The sequence below is a fragment of the Trachurus trachurus genome, assembly GCF_905171665.1.
Source record: "Trachurus trachurus genome assembly, chromosome: 17".
Classification (NCBI taxonomy): Eukaryota; Metazoa; Chordata; class Actinopteri; order Carangiformes; family Carangidae; genus Trachurus; species Trachurus trachurus.
In genome coordinates, this window is record NC_139900.1 from 21,832,525 (window position 1) to 21,849,436 (window position 16,912).

At 42.2% G+C, this 16,912-nt stretch overlaps 2 protein-coding genes across 2 annotated transcripts; one reads left to right on the forward strand and one right to left on the reverse strand.

Moving 5' to 3' along the window:
• On the reverse strand, positions 1-6,032 carry LOC311000461 (ras-related protein Rab-11B-like). Its single transcript, XM_083991182.1, has 5 exons — positions 5,849-6,032; positions 3,358-3,553; positions 2,105-2,298; positions 837-917; positions 1-647 (listed from the first exon to the last, which is right to left on the reverse strand). The coding sequence occupies exons 1-5, from the start codon at positions 5,886-5,888 to the stop codon at positions 502-504; spliced, it is 657 nt and encodes a 218-aa protein (XP_083847308.1). The 5' UTR covers positions 5,889-6,032; the 3' UTR covers positions 1-501.
• Positions 6,033-7,554: 1,522 nt separating this feature from the next.
• LOC311000198 (mitochondrial import inner membrane translocase subunit TIM44-like) lies at positions 7,555-16,252 on the forward strand. The gene is made up of 13 exons (XM_083990849.1): positions 7,555-7,616; positions 8,651-8,755; positions 9,588-9,752; positions 9,956-10,036; positions 11,422-11,571; positions 11,673-11,806; positions 11,901-11,986; positions 12,221-12,313; positions 12,623-12,747; positions 13,093-13,143; positions 13,410-13,499; positions 13,675-13,785; positions 14,184-16,252. Exons 1-13 carry the CDS (start codon positions 7,587-7,589, stop codon positions 14,301-14,303), a joined length of 1,341 nt encoding a protein of 446 aa, XP_083846975.1. The 5' UTR covers positions 7,555-7,586; the 3' UTR covers positions 14,304-16,252.
• Positions 16,253-16,912: the final 660 nt, after the last annotated feature.

The following is a 16,912-nucleotide window of genomic DNA, read 5'->3' on the forward strand; positions in this document are numbered from 1 at the left end:
ATCAAAATCAAAACAAACAAAAAGAATATATTTTACACAAAATGAAATAAGCATCAGTAGCGTCACAACCACTTCTGAGATGATGACTGAACGAGGAGGAGGGGAGCCCAAAAACAGGACTGCTGGTACGACTGAAACAGGCAGGAATCAAACCCAAGGCCTCCAGCACGTGGCAACAACCATCTACCAGGGAGATGTCTAGGTCTTGAACAAGGCTATTCTGCTACACTAACATGGGTAACTGTGGTAGCTACTTGCGAGGTACCATCAGTCCTGTTTTTGCACCAGAATGTAGCAGACTGTACCTGGGTCAGATTACAATTTGAAATCAATTCAAACACCTCTTTCTGGGATTGATCATTTGTGGCATAACAGAACTGACTCCATTGATTTAAAAAGTGCAGATTCAGACGATATTGCAACCCAGGCTGATGGAAGCATACCAACACTGTGGATTTCAACTAATAATCGACCCAGGTGAGGAGGGACGGTTGCCATGGGTTACAGGTTCTGACAGCACTGCAGTTTGCTTCCCCTCTGGCCGTCCGTGGTCGGTGGCACGCTGATGTCCACCACGTTGTTTCCTGGGGACTCGTCATGGGCGGACCGCTCAGCGATCTGTTTCTGCGAGACGATGCGATAGATTTCTGTGGCAAAGATTACCTCACATGATTATCCTTCGAACCACATGAGGTTCCCTAAAACTGAAACATCTGGTCAATGCAGGCAGCAGTTTACTAACTACAAAAAGAACTTCCTAAAGTAACAGGAAGTTCATAACTTTAGTTACTAACTGTAAATTAGCTCTGGTGTCCCACTTCTGGTCATCAACCTACCTGTAAGGATATTCTTGAAGGCTTCTTCAACGTTTGTCGAGTCCAAGGCTGAAGTTTCTATGAATGACAGATTGTTCTTCTCTGTGGGATGACAAAGAAAACAAAAGATGCATCACATTTATAAGCACCCAGCAAAATGAGCTACACCACCAAGAAGAGAACAAATTACAAATTCTTCTCTTGCTACCTTTTTTTTTTTTTCTGGGCAAATTGAATCGTAGGCAACTGGACTTGTATTTGTCTGGGAAGACGTTTCGCCTCTTATCCAAGGGGCTTCATCAGTTCGTACGCAACAAGTCTCACTAGTCCGCACTAGTGGAGTAAGACCCAGGTATTTAACCTCTGTGGGAGTGATCACCAGAGTACCTGTGGGTGTGTTTACAAAGGTACTGGTTTCACTTGACCATTGTTGACCATTGAGGCGAAACGTCTTCCCAGACAAATACAAGTCCAGTTGACTACGATTCAATTTCCCCAGAAAAGAACGATGACCTGGATGAATGAGAATATCCATAGACATCTTGCTACCTTTTGAAAAACAAACAAAAAGCTGATAATGCCACTCTGATGTTGTCTGGTAATTTACATCGGCATCAGACCTCGGAAAGGTGAAATAGTAAATGGATGTTTAAAAAACACTTGGTTGGCCTTTGATGGAGAGTTCAGTCCGTTACAGCAGCACAGACAACTGACTACATAAAAGCACTCAACACACAAATGTTTTTTCCATTGTGCAGTTAAAGGCCCCATGGCATGAAAAATGTGATTTTGGTTATTTTTTGGTGCTTGGGGAGGTCTCTGGGCCACGTATATACTGCCCCATGCATCAAACAGGTCATAAACGGAGAACCGCACACCGCCCATTTGTAGGAACATTCTCTTTAAGACGAGCAGATAGCACTTCCTCCTTTCTGTGATGTCACACACAAGGTAACTCCACCCACTGTGGCCAGTTTTTTTTTTTTTTTCAATTTTTATGAATGCAGCTTAGGTTTCAGTTACTTGCCTGTGATTGGCCCGACCACATGCCACTCAAAAACAGTGAGCCAATCAGAGGAGAGGTTCTCATTCTCTCTTCTGATTGGCCAAATGACCTGTGCCTGCTAGAGCTCCAGAAAGAGGCAACAGAAAGGGGCAGTATAAACAATATTTAGCAGATCACAGGTACTCAAAACCAATGATACATCTTGTTAGGGATATCAGCAGGTAAATAAACCCAGAGAAAAGTGCACAGCATGGGGCCTTTAAGTCTCTCCAACTTCCTGTACCTGCAAAGGCCCGGGCCTCGTCTGTGGGAACGGCCCTGAGGTGGCGCAGGTCGCTCTTGTTGCCGACCAGCATGATGACGATGTTGTTGTCAGCGTGGTCCCTCAGCTCCTTCAGCCAGCGCTCCACGTTCTCGTAGGTCAGGTGTTTGGCGATGTCATACACTAAGAGCGCCCCCACCGCCCCTCTGTAGTATCTGTGACGAGAGCAGCCGTGGTTCAAACACATTTTCACTTGTGAGAGCGAGTTATGTCACAGGCAGCAGGAAAACCACAGGTGTTACTAAAAACATTTGTGATGGTTCCACTTCCCGGTCAGCCATGTGACAGTGTGACAGTGAGCCTGCATGCATGTCAGTGCTGTTTCATCTGTGACTTGTTAAAACATCTTCCAAGAAAAAGGCCGATGACAGAAATCTTGAGTGCGTGTCGGCATATCCAGTAAATCTCCTTTTCACTTTAGAAACTCCAGTAATTACACAGGTTTGTGACAAATGTCTTTATGTTTGTTTTCCCACCGACTAATCAGGAATAGAGAATGTATTCTGTCAATTTAACACTGTCACACTATCAACAGCTATGTTCGTGTGTGAAAAACCATCATTAGATAATTACTTAAAAGTGGGATCATCTTCAACTTTCAGACAAACATTCTCACCACAAAATCCACTCAGTAAATTAGTTTGCTTTCAGTCATATCACATGATCTTGAACATGTGACATGACTGAAAGCAAACCCAGATGTCATGGATTTGTAAACAGTTTTTTCCAAAGCCCTGGTAAATGGTCAGGGGGAAAAAAAGAATGATTGGAAAAGTATTATTTAAATCTGCTGATGAAGATCAAGTAGCGTGACTGAAAGCTCCAGAACAGCAATTAAACAACCTTGTTGGCATTGTTGTTTTCTACATCATGACATTTTTATTTTTAAGTTTTAAATTCAGTTATATCAGCAGGTGTATAATGCAGCTATAATACATTTATTCTTTTTCCTGGGGTTTTATGTTCTCAACTACAGAAGATTTAAACCAGTAGCTAACACTTTCTTGACTAGTGCACACAACTTATTGATGAAAGGTGCAGTCTGCCTTCACAACCAGCTTTTGTAGAACATATCCAACAATCAGGCACATTTTAAGTGACCCACGCGTTGGGATAAAGTGTCAATTGTGACTGCAGTGCTGATGTGTATCGCCACACTGAGGGGTGTTGGGTAACAGGCAGAACTATCTGCGCCACACCAGACATGGACTCACGCAGAGGTGATGGCTCTGTAGCGCTCCTGTCCCGCTGTATCCCAGATCTGAGCCTTTATCGTCTTCCCGTCCACCTGAATGCTGCGTGTGGCGAACTCCACCCCGATGGTGCTCTTGCTCTCAAGGTTGAACTCATTTCGTGTGAACCGAGAGAGCAGGTTGCTCTTCCCTACGCCCGAGTCCCCAATTAACACAACTGTGGAGAGAAAGAGAGGGAGAGACAAGATGAGACAAGTGTGTGCATATAGGTTGTGTGTGGTGGGATGAGTTGGGGATGGGCTGTATGTATTAAGAAATGAAGAAATGTTGATACGGCATAAAGAAGAGCTTCTAAACTTTGGTGCAACAGGACCCTGGGGCTGTGTGTGTGTGTGTGTGTGTGTGTGTGTGTGTGTGTGTGTGTGTGTGTGTGTGTGTGTGTGTGTGTGTGTGTGTGTGTGTGTGTGTGTGTGTGTGTGTGTGTGTGTGTGTGTGAAATGATTCATGGGGTATGAAAAACACATTTCTACTGTAAAGTAGGAGCATAGCTAGTCTTTATAGTGTTAGAGCCTGTGAGTGTGCTTTCTTCCATTTTGAGTTCAATACATCTATTACCTTCACAAAGGGAACTTCTACTTCAGTACCAATCAATAACACTAAAAAATAATGTTTGACATGATGAAATGACCTGATAATGAACTATTTTCTGCTTTCTGAGTTCTGCTTTTCCAGTCTGTAATGAGAACAACTCACACAGAACAAATGCATATCTACTGTAACCTAAAAAAAAAACATCTATTAGAAAAGCTACACTCATTTAACTTAAACCATCACCTATCACATAACCCAAACAAGAGTTAATGCCTTCAAGTGCTGCAGGGATTATACACTAAACAGAGAAGCACTTTAGCCTGTGATGGTTCTCTGCACAACCACAGAAAGCTAAATAATGGAGCACAAAGGAATTTATTTTTCTTCTCACACAGCGAAATTGTGTGTGCAACAGAATAAATGTGAATAAACGGTTTCACTTCTTATGCTGCATCTGTAATAGACTGTATTAAGCTGTGTCTTTCACAAATGAAGAGGTAAGCCTGGCCTGAGGCTGCTGTTGCCCACAAAATGAACTGCTGACAGCTCAGGTAGGGGAGACTTGACCTGACACCAGCCCTCATTTAAAACTTTATTCCTACCCCTGAGGTTTAAATGCATCCACAAGTGAGAGCTACAGCAACACAACATCTGTATGTGTATTTCCATCACACTGCTGTGAGACAACAGCTGGAAATGCCATAAGTGAGCTGCAAGAAGACTGTGCAACACCAGTGTGAATGGCTACTGTTTAGAATCCATATGACAACATGGACTGATTATTAGGCCCTCTATTGTTCAAATGTGGTCTTCAGCTGTGAGTCACTGGATGAAAGTGATTGATTATAGGCTCTTGGTCCAGGGCTGTGCTGGTCTTACGACCGGGGCTGAGGTGTCTGCTGCTCCAAGCAGAAGTAGCAGGAGGTGGGGCCTTTTGTTTTCTCTCTCCCAAAAGGAAATAGAGCCGAACTTTGTCCCTGTCGACATCGCGCTGGTCCGGGCTGCAGGAAGCTGATAACAGGCTTCATCAAAACCTGAATCGACAGTTTCAGGCCGCCTTGCCCTTCCTGTTTCGGCCGGGTACACAGACGATGGCTCGGGTAGAGAGTCAGGGAGGGAGGGTGAGAGGCAGAAAGGGAGAGAGAGGGAGAGAGAGAGCCCTCGCCTCCGGCAGATGCCCTATTCATCCCACAGAGGATACTTTGTTACATCTAAATGGCCTTTTAGCTTATCCAGGCCCAGGATGTTAATGTGCCACAGGAGCAGATATCACGATCAAAGGGAGGCATTCTGGATCCGACCGAGCAGCACCACTGATAAACATGGACCTGAGTCTGGTCCCGCTGCAATCTCAGTGACTATCTACCAGGCCCAGTTGTTGATCATCACAATAACACCAAAATACATAAAGTTACCAGTTGCTGCATTGTCGGTGTGAATAAGAGCCGTTTGATGACCATCCTCATCTGAGGATGAAGCTTATTGATCAGCAGAGGTGGAGGCTAATAGGCCTTTAATAAGCCACATGAGGAGTGAGTAGAAAACATGAAATATAGCCTACCTCAATAAAAGGGGAAACGCTTCAGACTCAGCATCAAAGTAGCCTACTGCTCTAGTTGATTAAAGTTTAATAATAAAAAAGGGGCCGAGCACAGGCAGGGTGTTGCATCCTATACCTATAAATATAGCTGCAGGCGTTGTAATGTTACAATGACAGCATTATGTTGTAATAACACCAACCGATTATCATCCGGGCAGCTCCTGACAATAACATCAACCTGTTTCTTAAGAAAATCCACACATCTGCTCGCGAAATGACAGATTTATAGACATTTATAAAAGCATAGCTTTGTCGGTCTGAGTCTGTGTAAAGGGGGGAATGCAGTCATCTTTTTTTTTTTTTCTTTTTTTTTTTTTTTACCTTTGAACAAGAAATCGTATTCATCGTCTCGGTTCCCCATTCTAGACGAGGCCGCTCCAACGCTTGTCTCCGGAAGAGGATGCGTGAAAAGTGCGGGTATGAATTAGCGTTGTATGCCAGGAAAAATAAGGTAAAGGTTTGAGCAGAGACTCTGCGCCAGTGTTGGCTGTCAAGGCGAGCTGGCCGCAGAAAGGGAGAGCTCTCAACTCTGCAGAGGGAGGGGAGGAGTCCCTGCAGGAGAACATAGCTTCCAATAGGGGGCGCTCCTTACTGGCATGCCAGCAGATAGCTAGTCTACCATTCAGTCAGACACACACACACACACACACACACACACACACACACACACACACACACACACACACACACACACACACACACACACACACACACACACACACACACACACACACACAGGCCTGTCGTTGTCAATGGACAGGAAAATGTCAGGTCCGCTCGCACTACCAAAGTGTTAAAATGCATGTAGCCTATGTGTAAAGCCATTATTGAAAGAATATGTGCAGTTAATGTTATTTCAGATACATTGGTATTTCATAGGAGACAACATTTTCAACAGTTATGATGCAAACAAGTATGTGACACATAAAAAGAAGAAGATAGAAAGAAAATATTTAACAATCTTAAAGGCCTATAGATTTTTTTAAAAAGTTATTATTCTTTATTTATTTGGTAGCCTTATTTCATGAAAAATTGGCCTGCAAGGGTACTTACCTTTCAAAAACAAACTAATTATGTACAGTGAATAAATATAAGTACTTTATTTTCATAGTCCTTTCAAGTTTGTTTATGGTTTAATGACCACCTATTTTTTTATGATGTCACATTTTCGAATAAAGCCCAGCTGAAACTGAAACTGATGAATTTGTGTTTCTGTATAGTGGGCCTATCAGGCTCATCCAAACATTATGTAGCTCGTTAAAAATACACACATTTTTTAAAGAAGACTATAAGAACAAATGACACTAGGACCACAGCGGATACTGTATCATTTTTATGAAGATCTCCTGCAAGTAGAGACTGTGTTAAAGATCCTGAAGCAAGTCTACTTTGTGCCTTGGCCTTATAAAAAAGTAATGCAGGGGCAGGGCACTGAGGGCAGCAGCGGTGATTGACTGTGATATATACGGGGACATTTTCTGTCACTACTTTGCATTCATATGTGGATGTAACATTTAGATCAGAGTCTGTTAACAGAGAAACTGTTTGCTAAGTACTGCTAATGTTAAAATAAATTAAAGTTTTTAAAAAGTTTGTAAATAATGTTTAGTTGAGAACCCAGAAAATGTGTATATCTTAATAAACTAAAATATAAGCACCCACGAATGGGAGAACAAACCCAATATACAGACACATATTGTCACAGCTTTTCTGTTTGCACTGCAACCATATTCATATGATGACCATACAATTGTTATTTTACTAGCTAGAGCGGGAATAAAGGTTTATAATTAGAAAAAAATACTTAGCGTATAGATATAAGATTTATCATAATTATAACAGACTTTACCAACAGAACAAATGCCTAAAATTGTCTGTAGAATTAGTTTAGAGATAGTTGTGTTGTCTCACAGTCCTTTTATTTTGGGGGGATTTCCCCTTTAAGTCGTGCTGACAGATGGCCACGCCCCCCACTCCACCAGCTCTGCTCCCATTGGTGGAGCTGAAGGTCACCTGCTCCATCCAACACACGTGCTGCTCCGCGCATTTCAAGATCAAGATGGCAGCCTCGGTGTGTCGGTGCTACGAGGTGAGACTCATTCATGGCCTTCAGTCCGGCCCCGGGGGCTCCAGGAGGGGCTGCGGGGAGAGGTGCAGGCAGAGCGGGCTTTGCAGCTCTGCTGCTCCCGCCCGGGTGTGTGGGACAGGCCCGCGGGGTGTTTTATAACGGGGACAGGGAGCGAGGTGTCCGCTAGGAAAGGCCTGGTTCATTCAGAGCACGGCTGAGCCCCCTTCTCTAACTAGACATGTAAACAGGAATCGAGCCGTAGTTTCAATGAGCAACCGTAAAACATAACAGGCACGAGGTTAAATAACACGGTCGGTAATCCGTTACCTAAAAGAGTGATGTTACAGCTGACTGTGCCACCGGGCTGGGAACTGATGCAATCTTCTTGGTTTTATCATATTAAGTAATGGTGTCCTCACACTCGTTGACCTGTGTGACCGAGCAGCAGACTCGGGTTATGGAGCTGTATAAAGGCTTGGGGGTAAATAACATATTTCATTGGATGTTAAAGTGTAATATCTTTTGTAGAGAGTTTGGAATAACTGTGTTTCCTGCAGGGAATGTGTTTTATTGATTTTCACGCATGCAGCTTTACTTATTATGCAAACAACTGTACTAAAGGATAAACCTTAAAATAGACAAAGTTTGTGCCAAGTCTTGTCTCTACATGCACCACAGTTCCACAGTTCCAGCCATCAAAATATGCGAAATGTGTCTGACATAATCAGTGTATTGGTTAAATCTCATCAAAATGTGTCTAAATGCTATGGGGTGTACCATTTCTAGTGGCAAACATCAAGGTAATGAGTGCGATAATGCAAGTTAGAAACATGTGCAGTGGTTAGATGTCCTGGGCCTGAATGCTTGTGATGGCTCCAATAACTTGGCTATACTGTGGATGGCATTTTCCTGTTATTGTGTGTGTTTGTTTGATGTTGTGTGGGATGGGCAATACTCATTAGTAGCTCATTAATAACCTCTCATTGATGGTGCTTTCACTGCAGTGTTGGCAGAGCCGGTATTTGTCAGTAACAGTGACTTTCTCTTCATTGCAGCTGGTCGGCAGACGTGCCTTGGCCCTCTGCTCCCGGCCTCTGGTCTCCTCAACATGGAGAGGAGATGCATACAGGTTACACAGAAGCCCTGCTTCAGCTGTGCAGGTACACAAAGTGACACACACTCGTTGTTTGGCATCATTTTTCATTTAATTTCACATTAAATACTAGTGTACAGACTCTGGTATTTCCATGTTTCAACATACCTAGACAGATAATGAATAGCTTTCCCAGGGCCCTAGGATTTTGGTGGCCCTAAACAAGATTTTTGTTTGTGGCCCACTCTAAAACCAAATCACTGGTTAAAACTGAATACAGACATGTTTATGCCCTCTGAGGTTTGAGGCCATTTTCTCGACTTTTACATCAATATCTTTTTAAGATACTTGCAGATGTAACAATACTCAAGTGTTTTATGTCTAAATATTAGAACCTCCACTGTAAGCACACTGAGGCCAATTTGTCCTTTTTGAAAAATGTCAAATCCCTTGTGAAAACACTCCTTCAGTCATGAGAATGAACTGTTTTGGTGCTTGAAATAGGATATGAATACAGTAATAGATAAGTGTAGAAAACAAGTCTAAAATGAAATTTTGTAAGATTGCTTTTTTAGCACAAATGTTGTCATTCTGCCATTCTATTTTCACCAAATGTCTCTCAAATGTGAGAAAAAGAAGCTGAATATTGACTTCACGTTACATATAAAGCTCATAGCGTGCATGTGCAGACCTCAGGATGTTTAAATTACCTGAATGAACCCCGGTACCTTTCTGATCATGTGACCCCCCCACCTAACGGCTGTGGCCCTAAACAACCGCATAGAGTGTTTATGCCAGGGGCCGGCCCTGAGCTTTCCATTTGCAACACATGGATAGGCTGTTTGCTCCATGGCCTGTTTCTGACTAACCAAAGTCCCACTTTCTGTTTGTCTCATTAGGTTCGATATGCTTCGGGACGTAAAGGTTTTCTGGGGGAGTTTGTGGATAACCTTCGTCAGGAGTTCAGTAAGAATCAAGAGATGAAGGACAATATAAAGAAGTTCAGAGAGGAGGCCAAGAGGCTTGAGGAGTCTGATGCTCTTCAGCAGGCCCGCAAGAAATATGTAAGAACATTATTCAGGCCAACAGGGATTTTATGGCAATGTTGCATGTGAATGTGTATGTTTATATTTATATGATATACTACATTTTTATTTGACATTTAAACATTTTTGTATTAAGTTGGATTTAATTTGCATTATTATTATTATTATTATTATTATTTGAAATGTGCATGTTAATTTATTTTCTTTTTTCTTTTAATTAGAAATCTATAGAGGCTGAGACAGCGAAGACCTCAGAGGTGTTCAAGAAGACCTTCGGCTCCCTGTCAGAGACTGTCAAAGAGGTAAGAGATCAGCACTAATTTATGGGGGTGGGCCTAGATAAGCTTTTGCTTCTCCCGCTTTCCCTTTCGGCCATGTGTATTGTATTATTTGAACTAAGATGAAGTGTGATGATGATGATTTAAATTGACATGCCCGAGATAAACAAATTGATTGATTGATTGACTAATTCTGGTTTGTTATACCAGGGAACAGACTGACCTAATTGAATCCACTGACCTTCATATCTGAACACACTGATTGTTTTCTTGAAATCTGATATGAACTCGACTCTTGGACTCCATCTCTAAGGCCCAATCCCATTTCTCTTTTTTACCCCTACCCCTTCCCCTACCCCTTGCCCCTCGCCCCTCGAAACGGAGCTACAAGGGGTAGGGGTAGAAAGTCAACCCCTCCGAATTGGGACACCCCTTCAACAATCACATACGTCATCACGTAGTCTCACTGGCTTTTACGTAAGCTGATGCGGCGAGCTTTTGCCAGAAATCAAATAGCCGTGTACCATATAACTTAATAAAATAAGATAAAACTTAATGCAGACTGATCGGTTCATTGTAAAACATTTATTTACTGATGTAAATGTGGTGATTTCTGTACACAGAGCCCAGAGGCAGCGCTGCCTGCTCCTCTGACTGGTACATGAAGCATAACTTTTCATCCAAATAAACTAATGCTACTGCCACAATTGTCAGATTTCATCAATGAGACCAACATTTAAATGCTGAAAAGAATTTAACATGCTGGTGGTAAACCTCTAAAAACCCGCGGATAAGTTAATTAACGACCGCCTTCTCTCCCGGCGGGACCGGGACGAGAACGTAATTTGGCCGGTGGAGCAGCGCTGCAGACCGGCTGCTGTCTCTGTGAGGAGCCGCTCCTCCTGGAGCTTCACTTCTCCGAAAAATCGTCGGAGCAAACTTCTAACCCGCCGTCATTTGGATAAACTAACCGCACATTTGGGACCTAAATAGTTACTTTCTCGCAAGAAAAAATATTAAAACTTAATAAAGTGACCGCGCTACAGTGAGAAATAAAACAGCTTTTCGTTTTACAGCCACCGCTGCCGGCTGCCGCAAGATGCATTCTGGGAAACTTTTCATACCCCTCCGTTTGGAGTGTGCCTCTGAAAAATCTCCGTTTGGAGGGCTATGTAGCCCTACCACTTCCCCCTACCCCTCTGTCCTAACGGGGATTGGGACACCCCTACCCCTACACGTGAACGCGCAAAACGGAGGGGTAGGGGTAAGTGGTAGGGCCAAGGGGTGAAATGGGATTGGGCCTAATATTCCATTATAAAAGTGTTAGAAACTTTCTCAGAAGTTGAAGAGAAGTGTTTATTTGATTAATACAGATCATCAACTTAAAATCTGTCATTGTGTCACCTCAGGGTATACAGGAAGTGACTCGCACTGACATTGGGAAGAAGATCAAGGAGGGTGTGGAGGAGGCAGCCAAGTCAGCCATGCACTCCGCTGAGTCCGTCTCCAAAGGAGGAGAGAAGCTGGGCAAGACCAGCGCATTCAGGGCCATCTCACAGGTCAGACGTGAACATCAAATGTTGAAAAAGCATTACGAAATGCTTCACATGTAACATTACACGCCGGTTTCAACCAGAGTCTGTGTGTGTCCTCTCTGTAGAGTGTGGAAACCATGAAGAAGGAGATCGATGTGGGCGACGCCGGCCCGTACAGAGCGCCCTCTCAGCTGAGGAAGAGAAGCGATTTCTCCTCTAAAGGAGCAGACGCCGACACCAGAGTGTTCGAAGCCAATGAGTGAGTTGTTAACCTGCATTCTGCTGTCTCACAGGAGCAAGTTGTTGTACACATCTCTAACAATGTGACTAATTTGTGTGTGTGTGTGATGCAGGGAGGATATGGGTGTGGTTCTCCACAAGGATTCAAAATGGTACCAGCAGTGGAAGGACTTCAAAGACAACAACGTAGTTTTTAACAGTAAGAAAGTAACTCCCATTTATATATTAGATTAGATACATTAGAATTAGTAATATGTAATATCTCACCTATTTGTGCATATATGTAATTCCATTTAAAGGCAGCAGGTGGCACCAGAGTCTTTGCAGTAGATTTCACATTAATGTGCTACAGTTCAGGCATCAGCTGAGTGGCCATGTGCCCTCACTCTTTATTTTGTTGATAAGTTCATCATCAGCTGTTTGTATCCTACAGGATTCTTTGAGATGAAGATGAAATATGATGAAAGCGACAATGCCGTCATCAGAGCGTCCAGAGCCGTCACCGACAAAGTCACTGGTTTCCTAGGTAATGCTCCTCTATTGTTGGTTTTGCAGTTACTTGTCTGTACACTACCCATCATTAATTAAAGTAAAATGATCTACATAAAATATATCTATATCTATATATATATATATATAATTTGTTCTCAAAAAAAGAGTAAAAAACTGAAATCTTGTTTTGTAGCAGACAAAAAGACTTGCTCTATGTTGTGGCAATAATCAGGTTTTGGATTAACGTGAATATTACTAATCATGAGCAAAAGATATCCCATGTGTGGTACTGAGTGAAACCTCTGTTGTTGCTACTGCTGATGATGTCACGTTTGTTTTGTAGGTGGTCTCTTCTCTAAGACAGAAATGTCAGAGGTGCTGACAGAAATCGTGAAGGCGGACCCCACCTTTGACAAAGACTCTTTTCTCAAACAGTGTGAGAAAGACATCATCCCTAACATACTGGAGGTAAACAGACTCAGTTCAGCTCTGATAGTTTGTCTGTCAGTGGTGAAAGATTTTTTTTTTTTTTTTTTTAGAACACCAGTCTAATGAGACCGAACACTTATGTCTCTTCCCCGGTTAAAATTATCATTAGTTACATCAGTTGTAAAATGGTCTACTTCATCTAATCGTGCATCAAATGTGGTCACATGTGTTGTGATTTCAGCAGCACTCTTCACCGTAAACTCTTGACACTTTACTGTATGTTTGTTTTCTTCCTCTGGGACAAAAGTTACTATAGTTATTTAAGAGAAATAAAGAGAACTTCCTAAGTACATCTATAATGCCTTGTCACCGTCTCCTCTGCAGGCTATGATCCGTGGAGAGCTGGAGGTGCTGAAAGACTGGTGCTATGAAGCTGTAAGTGTGACACTTCACCTCTACATCTATATTTAATCAAAATAAACAGAGTCTAATGTGAATCATTTTTGGAAATACACTCTGATTTTAGGCCCTTCATGGGACTCTTGGTCTTTTTATGGCTTTATAAACAGGCATAATCACCTGTTCAGAGAAAGAAACTCTCACAGATGAAGACCTAAAATGTTTATCCTTTAAGTAGTATACAAAAGTGTGTCAAATTGTCATTTTCATGCCACATGTATTTGCTTGTACCTCTTCCTCAGACATACAGTCAGCTGGCTCACCCCATCCAACAGGCCAGAGCACTCGGGCTGCTCTTCCAGTCCAAAATCCTTGACATTGATAACATAGATGTAAGTGCTTCCACATTCAAATGTTTTTATCTTTTCATCATCTTTCTCACAGCTGCTGTGTCTAAATCCGCTGTTTAAGAAATCTAGTTGCTACAGAAAGTGACAGTGACCCTTGTTATGTGTGTTCTTCTCATCTCATCTAATTAGTCTGTTTACCGTCTCTCTGGTCTTGTAGCTAGCGATGGGCAAGATGATGGACCAGGGCCCAGTGTTGATCATCACCTTCCAGGCACAGGTCGTCATGGTGATCCGCAGTCCCAAAGGAGACATTGTGGAAGGAGACCCGGTCAGTCAGCTCATCACTGCTGCACCAGAATAGTGCCTGTAATAGATATGATTAGTCATGCCAAGGAAAGTAACTCGGATGGTGAAATTAGATCAGCACTCAGTAACATGTTACTAGTAATAAACTGATGTTTATTACTCTCATTTTCACTGGGTTGATGCAGCAGAAATCTCTTTACTTCATGCAGCTAATACACTAGTGCAAAATATTTCCCATGAATCAACATATTGCACATAGGCTGTCCAGCAAGTTGCATTATAGAAAATCACCACAAGCCAAGTCAGAAAGCTGCTTCTCTAACTTGTGGCTGTGCACAACTCTACGTCTCAAAGGGCTGTTCTCCCTCCTCTGTACTGTCTCTGTGCCTCTGACCCTCTGCTCTATTCCTCGCTCAACAGGAGAAGGTGATGAGGATGATGTATGTTTGGGCGCTATGTCGTGACCAGGAGGAGCTGAACCCCAATGCAGCCTGGAGACTTCTGGACATCTCCGCCTCCAGCACCGAGCAAGTCCTCTAGGAGGAGGAGGAGGAGGAGGAGGAGGAGGACCGCAGGTGAAAAGGTCCATCTGGGACAAAGATGGGAACAAGGACGAGAGATACGAGGACGTGCCTGGAATATCTGCACACGCTGACTCATATATTTATACATTATCATCTGAGGGCAGAGGATGCTGCTGTGTTACGCCACAGACTGTATATATACTATCATCCACTCTGAGGAGTGAAAATATTCATGAACAAAGAGATAAAGTACCGGTATGTGATATATATCTGTAAGAAAACTGTGTTCATCAACATGTATGTGTAGTCTCTTGCACTAGTTAGGTCAGTGTATGGGTCTCCAGATTTAGTGTATATTTAAAACATGTAGGTTATAATATATTATTGACATGGATGGAACCAACCTTACAACAACTGGTGAAATGAGCCTGTGCCATCCCCCCCCTACATTGTGTCATCCAGTGGTACAGTCCGGTACAGTACATTTAAGAAGCTCATTCCTAACAGACATAGTGCCTGTGAGTTCACCCACGCGTCTCGAGGGGGATGTTTGAACAAGGACCAGTATAAGACTTAATGCTCACTACTGTCAATGTCAGGTGATATACACAGAACATTCAAATCTGACCAGCAGCATGGAACCAACTCAGCTAGGTGACACACCTTTGTCATCAAACCACACAGGTCCCATGTTTTATCTTAAAGGGGTTGTATGTATATCAGTTCTCTTAAATCTTTCTAAAAATCTGTCCATAAGGTGACCTTGGACTTGGCTTGAGACTCTGAAGTTCTAAAGAAGCTTCAAAGAAATTGTGAGGCTTTACAAAAGATGAATGAATGAAGTGTAATAGTAAATCAACCAGGTGCCAATTTAAGGCTGAATTGTAGGGAGTTCTATTGAAAACAAAATTTCCCATTTGCCTGTGAAGGTTCTTACTCATGCAGAAACACAGTGTAATATGAACAGAAAAGATTCTCTGCTTATCCTGGTTATTAGTCTGATCACCACAGAAACTCAAACCTGAAGATAAAATGAACTCATGAGTTACGGCTGAAGAGAAAACGGGGAAATGCACCTCAAGCATTCATGGCTTTTAAAACTCAGAAAGCTGTATCGGTAACTGGTTCCTGTCAACGTTCACTTTAGAAACTTATCAAAGAGGTGAAGAGTGATTCATGTAATATTGGATTTAATGAAGTCGGGACTCATCCCATCATATGTACTGTAGCTCAGAGTAATGATACGTTACAACCTGAGAAACCACAAGCAGCCAGAGGAAACACATACTTTGTTTTCATATTTGTTTTACATTTTCAAATGCAGCTTTGTCTTAGCAGTTTGTGGTGTTTCAGTCTCTGATTCACCCTCCGTTATGAGAAATGTATCTGTCTACATATTAATGAGCTCTTAACTCTTTGTAAATATACCAAATGTCCAGAACTGCTCCTGTGTACGTTCAGGTGGGACCACATTCAGCTGTCGTCATCACGGCAGATTTATTGTTTGAGAATAATTTGTCATCTCATGTTGCACATTTTTCAGCTGTTGGTTTACTGTTGTGTGTGTGTGTGTGCGTGTGTGTGTTTCAGGGAGTAAACACTGAAGATGAAATAATGAATGAATGACCTCATGACTGTACTCTTGTGTTTACTGTCTTTGACATTTATATTGTGTGACCATGTGGGTCTCTACTCACATGACACTGAAGATTGAACACATTATGATTTACTCCTGTCCATTCTTTCTCAACTCATCCATAGACGTCCATACACATGAGGGTGAGGGACATTGATCTCCTGATGATTATATGCCATTCATGGTCCAACTGTGAGATGGTTTGTTACTAAATACTAATACTAAAATTCCCGATGGTCACACCACCCTCGACTCTTGTTTTCTCTGTCATGAGTCTTGGTGTTTTGCAGATGATGCTGTATCCTCTACATGGTTGTGTTACTGAGAGAGAGACATGATGAATTATGCAGCTGAATTTGCGCCACTCTCAGGGGCAAAAAATAAAATCCACCAAACAAGCAACACTCACCATAAAATGTACACTTTGAGTAAAAAGAGGAGACAACAAACCTGCAGTGACAGAGAAGGTTTTTTTTTTTTTTTTTTTTTTTACAGATATAAGACAAGATAGCTTTCATCCCTAAACAATGAATATGAATGTTGTTGTTTTTTAGGTTGCCTAAATGTTTTTTTTTTTTTTTTTGGGGGGGGGGGGGGGGGTTTGGTTCACTAACCTTTCATTTGGCACATTACATATTAAAATGTATTTGTATTATTCTGTTTCCCAGAGGACAAACCTGCTCCATCTACATTTCATGAGTTTTCCTCCCACTACCTGCAAAAATGTCATCTTTCCTCCAGCATCACCCTAAGGACAAACCATTATAATAATAACATCATGGGCTGTAATGATCATCACTGTCTGGTCATTTTTCAGTATATTAAACTAAGGTACGAATACAATCCAGCCAGTAAACTGTATGTAAGATTATATTTCTTTTTGCCTCATTGGAATAAAGGAAAACAAAAACTGTAGTTTGGAGTAGATTTGTGTGCTATTAGTAACAACATCTTCCTGACTTGTCTGAAAACATCTGTTGTGTCAATAT

Coding starts and splice junctions, on each gene's coding strand:
- LOC311000461 (XM_083991182.1), bottom strand. CDS start 5,888: ATGGGGAACCGAGACGATGAATACGATTTCTTGTTCAAAG. Junction 3,554..5,848: donor ATACGATTTCTTGTTCAAAG/GTAAAAAAAAAA, acceptor TTCTCTCCACAG/TTGTGTTAATTGGGGACTCG. Junction 918..2,104: donor CGAGGCCCGGGCCTTTGCAG/GTACAGGAAGTT, acceptor GTCATCCCACAG/AGAAGAACAATCTGTCATTC.
- LOC311000198 (XM_083990849.1), top strand. CDS start 7,587: ATGGCAGCCTCGGTGTGTCGGTGCTACGAG. Junction 11,572..11,672: donor CATTCAGGGCCATCTCACAG/GTCAGACGTGAA, acceptor TCCTCTCTGTAG/AGTGTGGAAACCATGAAGAA. Junction 12,748..13,092: donor TCATCCCTAACATACTGGAG/GTAAACAGACTC, acceptor TCTCCTCTGCAG/GCTATGATCCGTGGAGAGCT.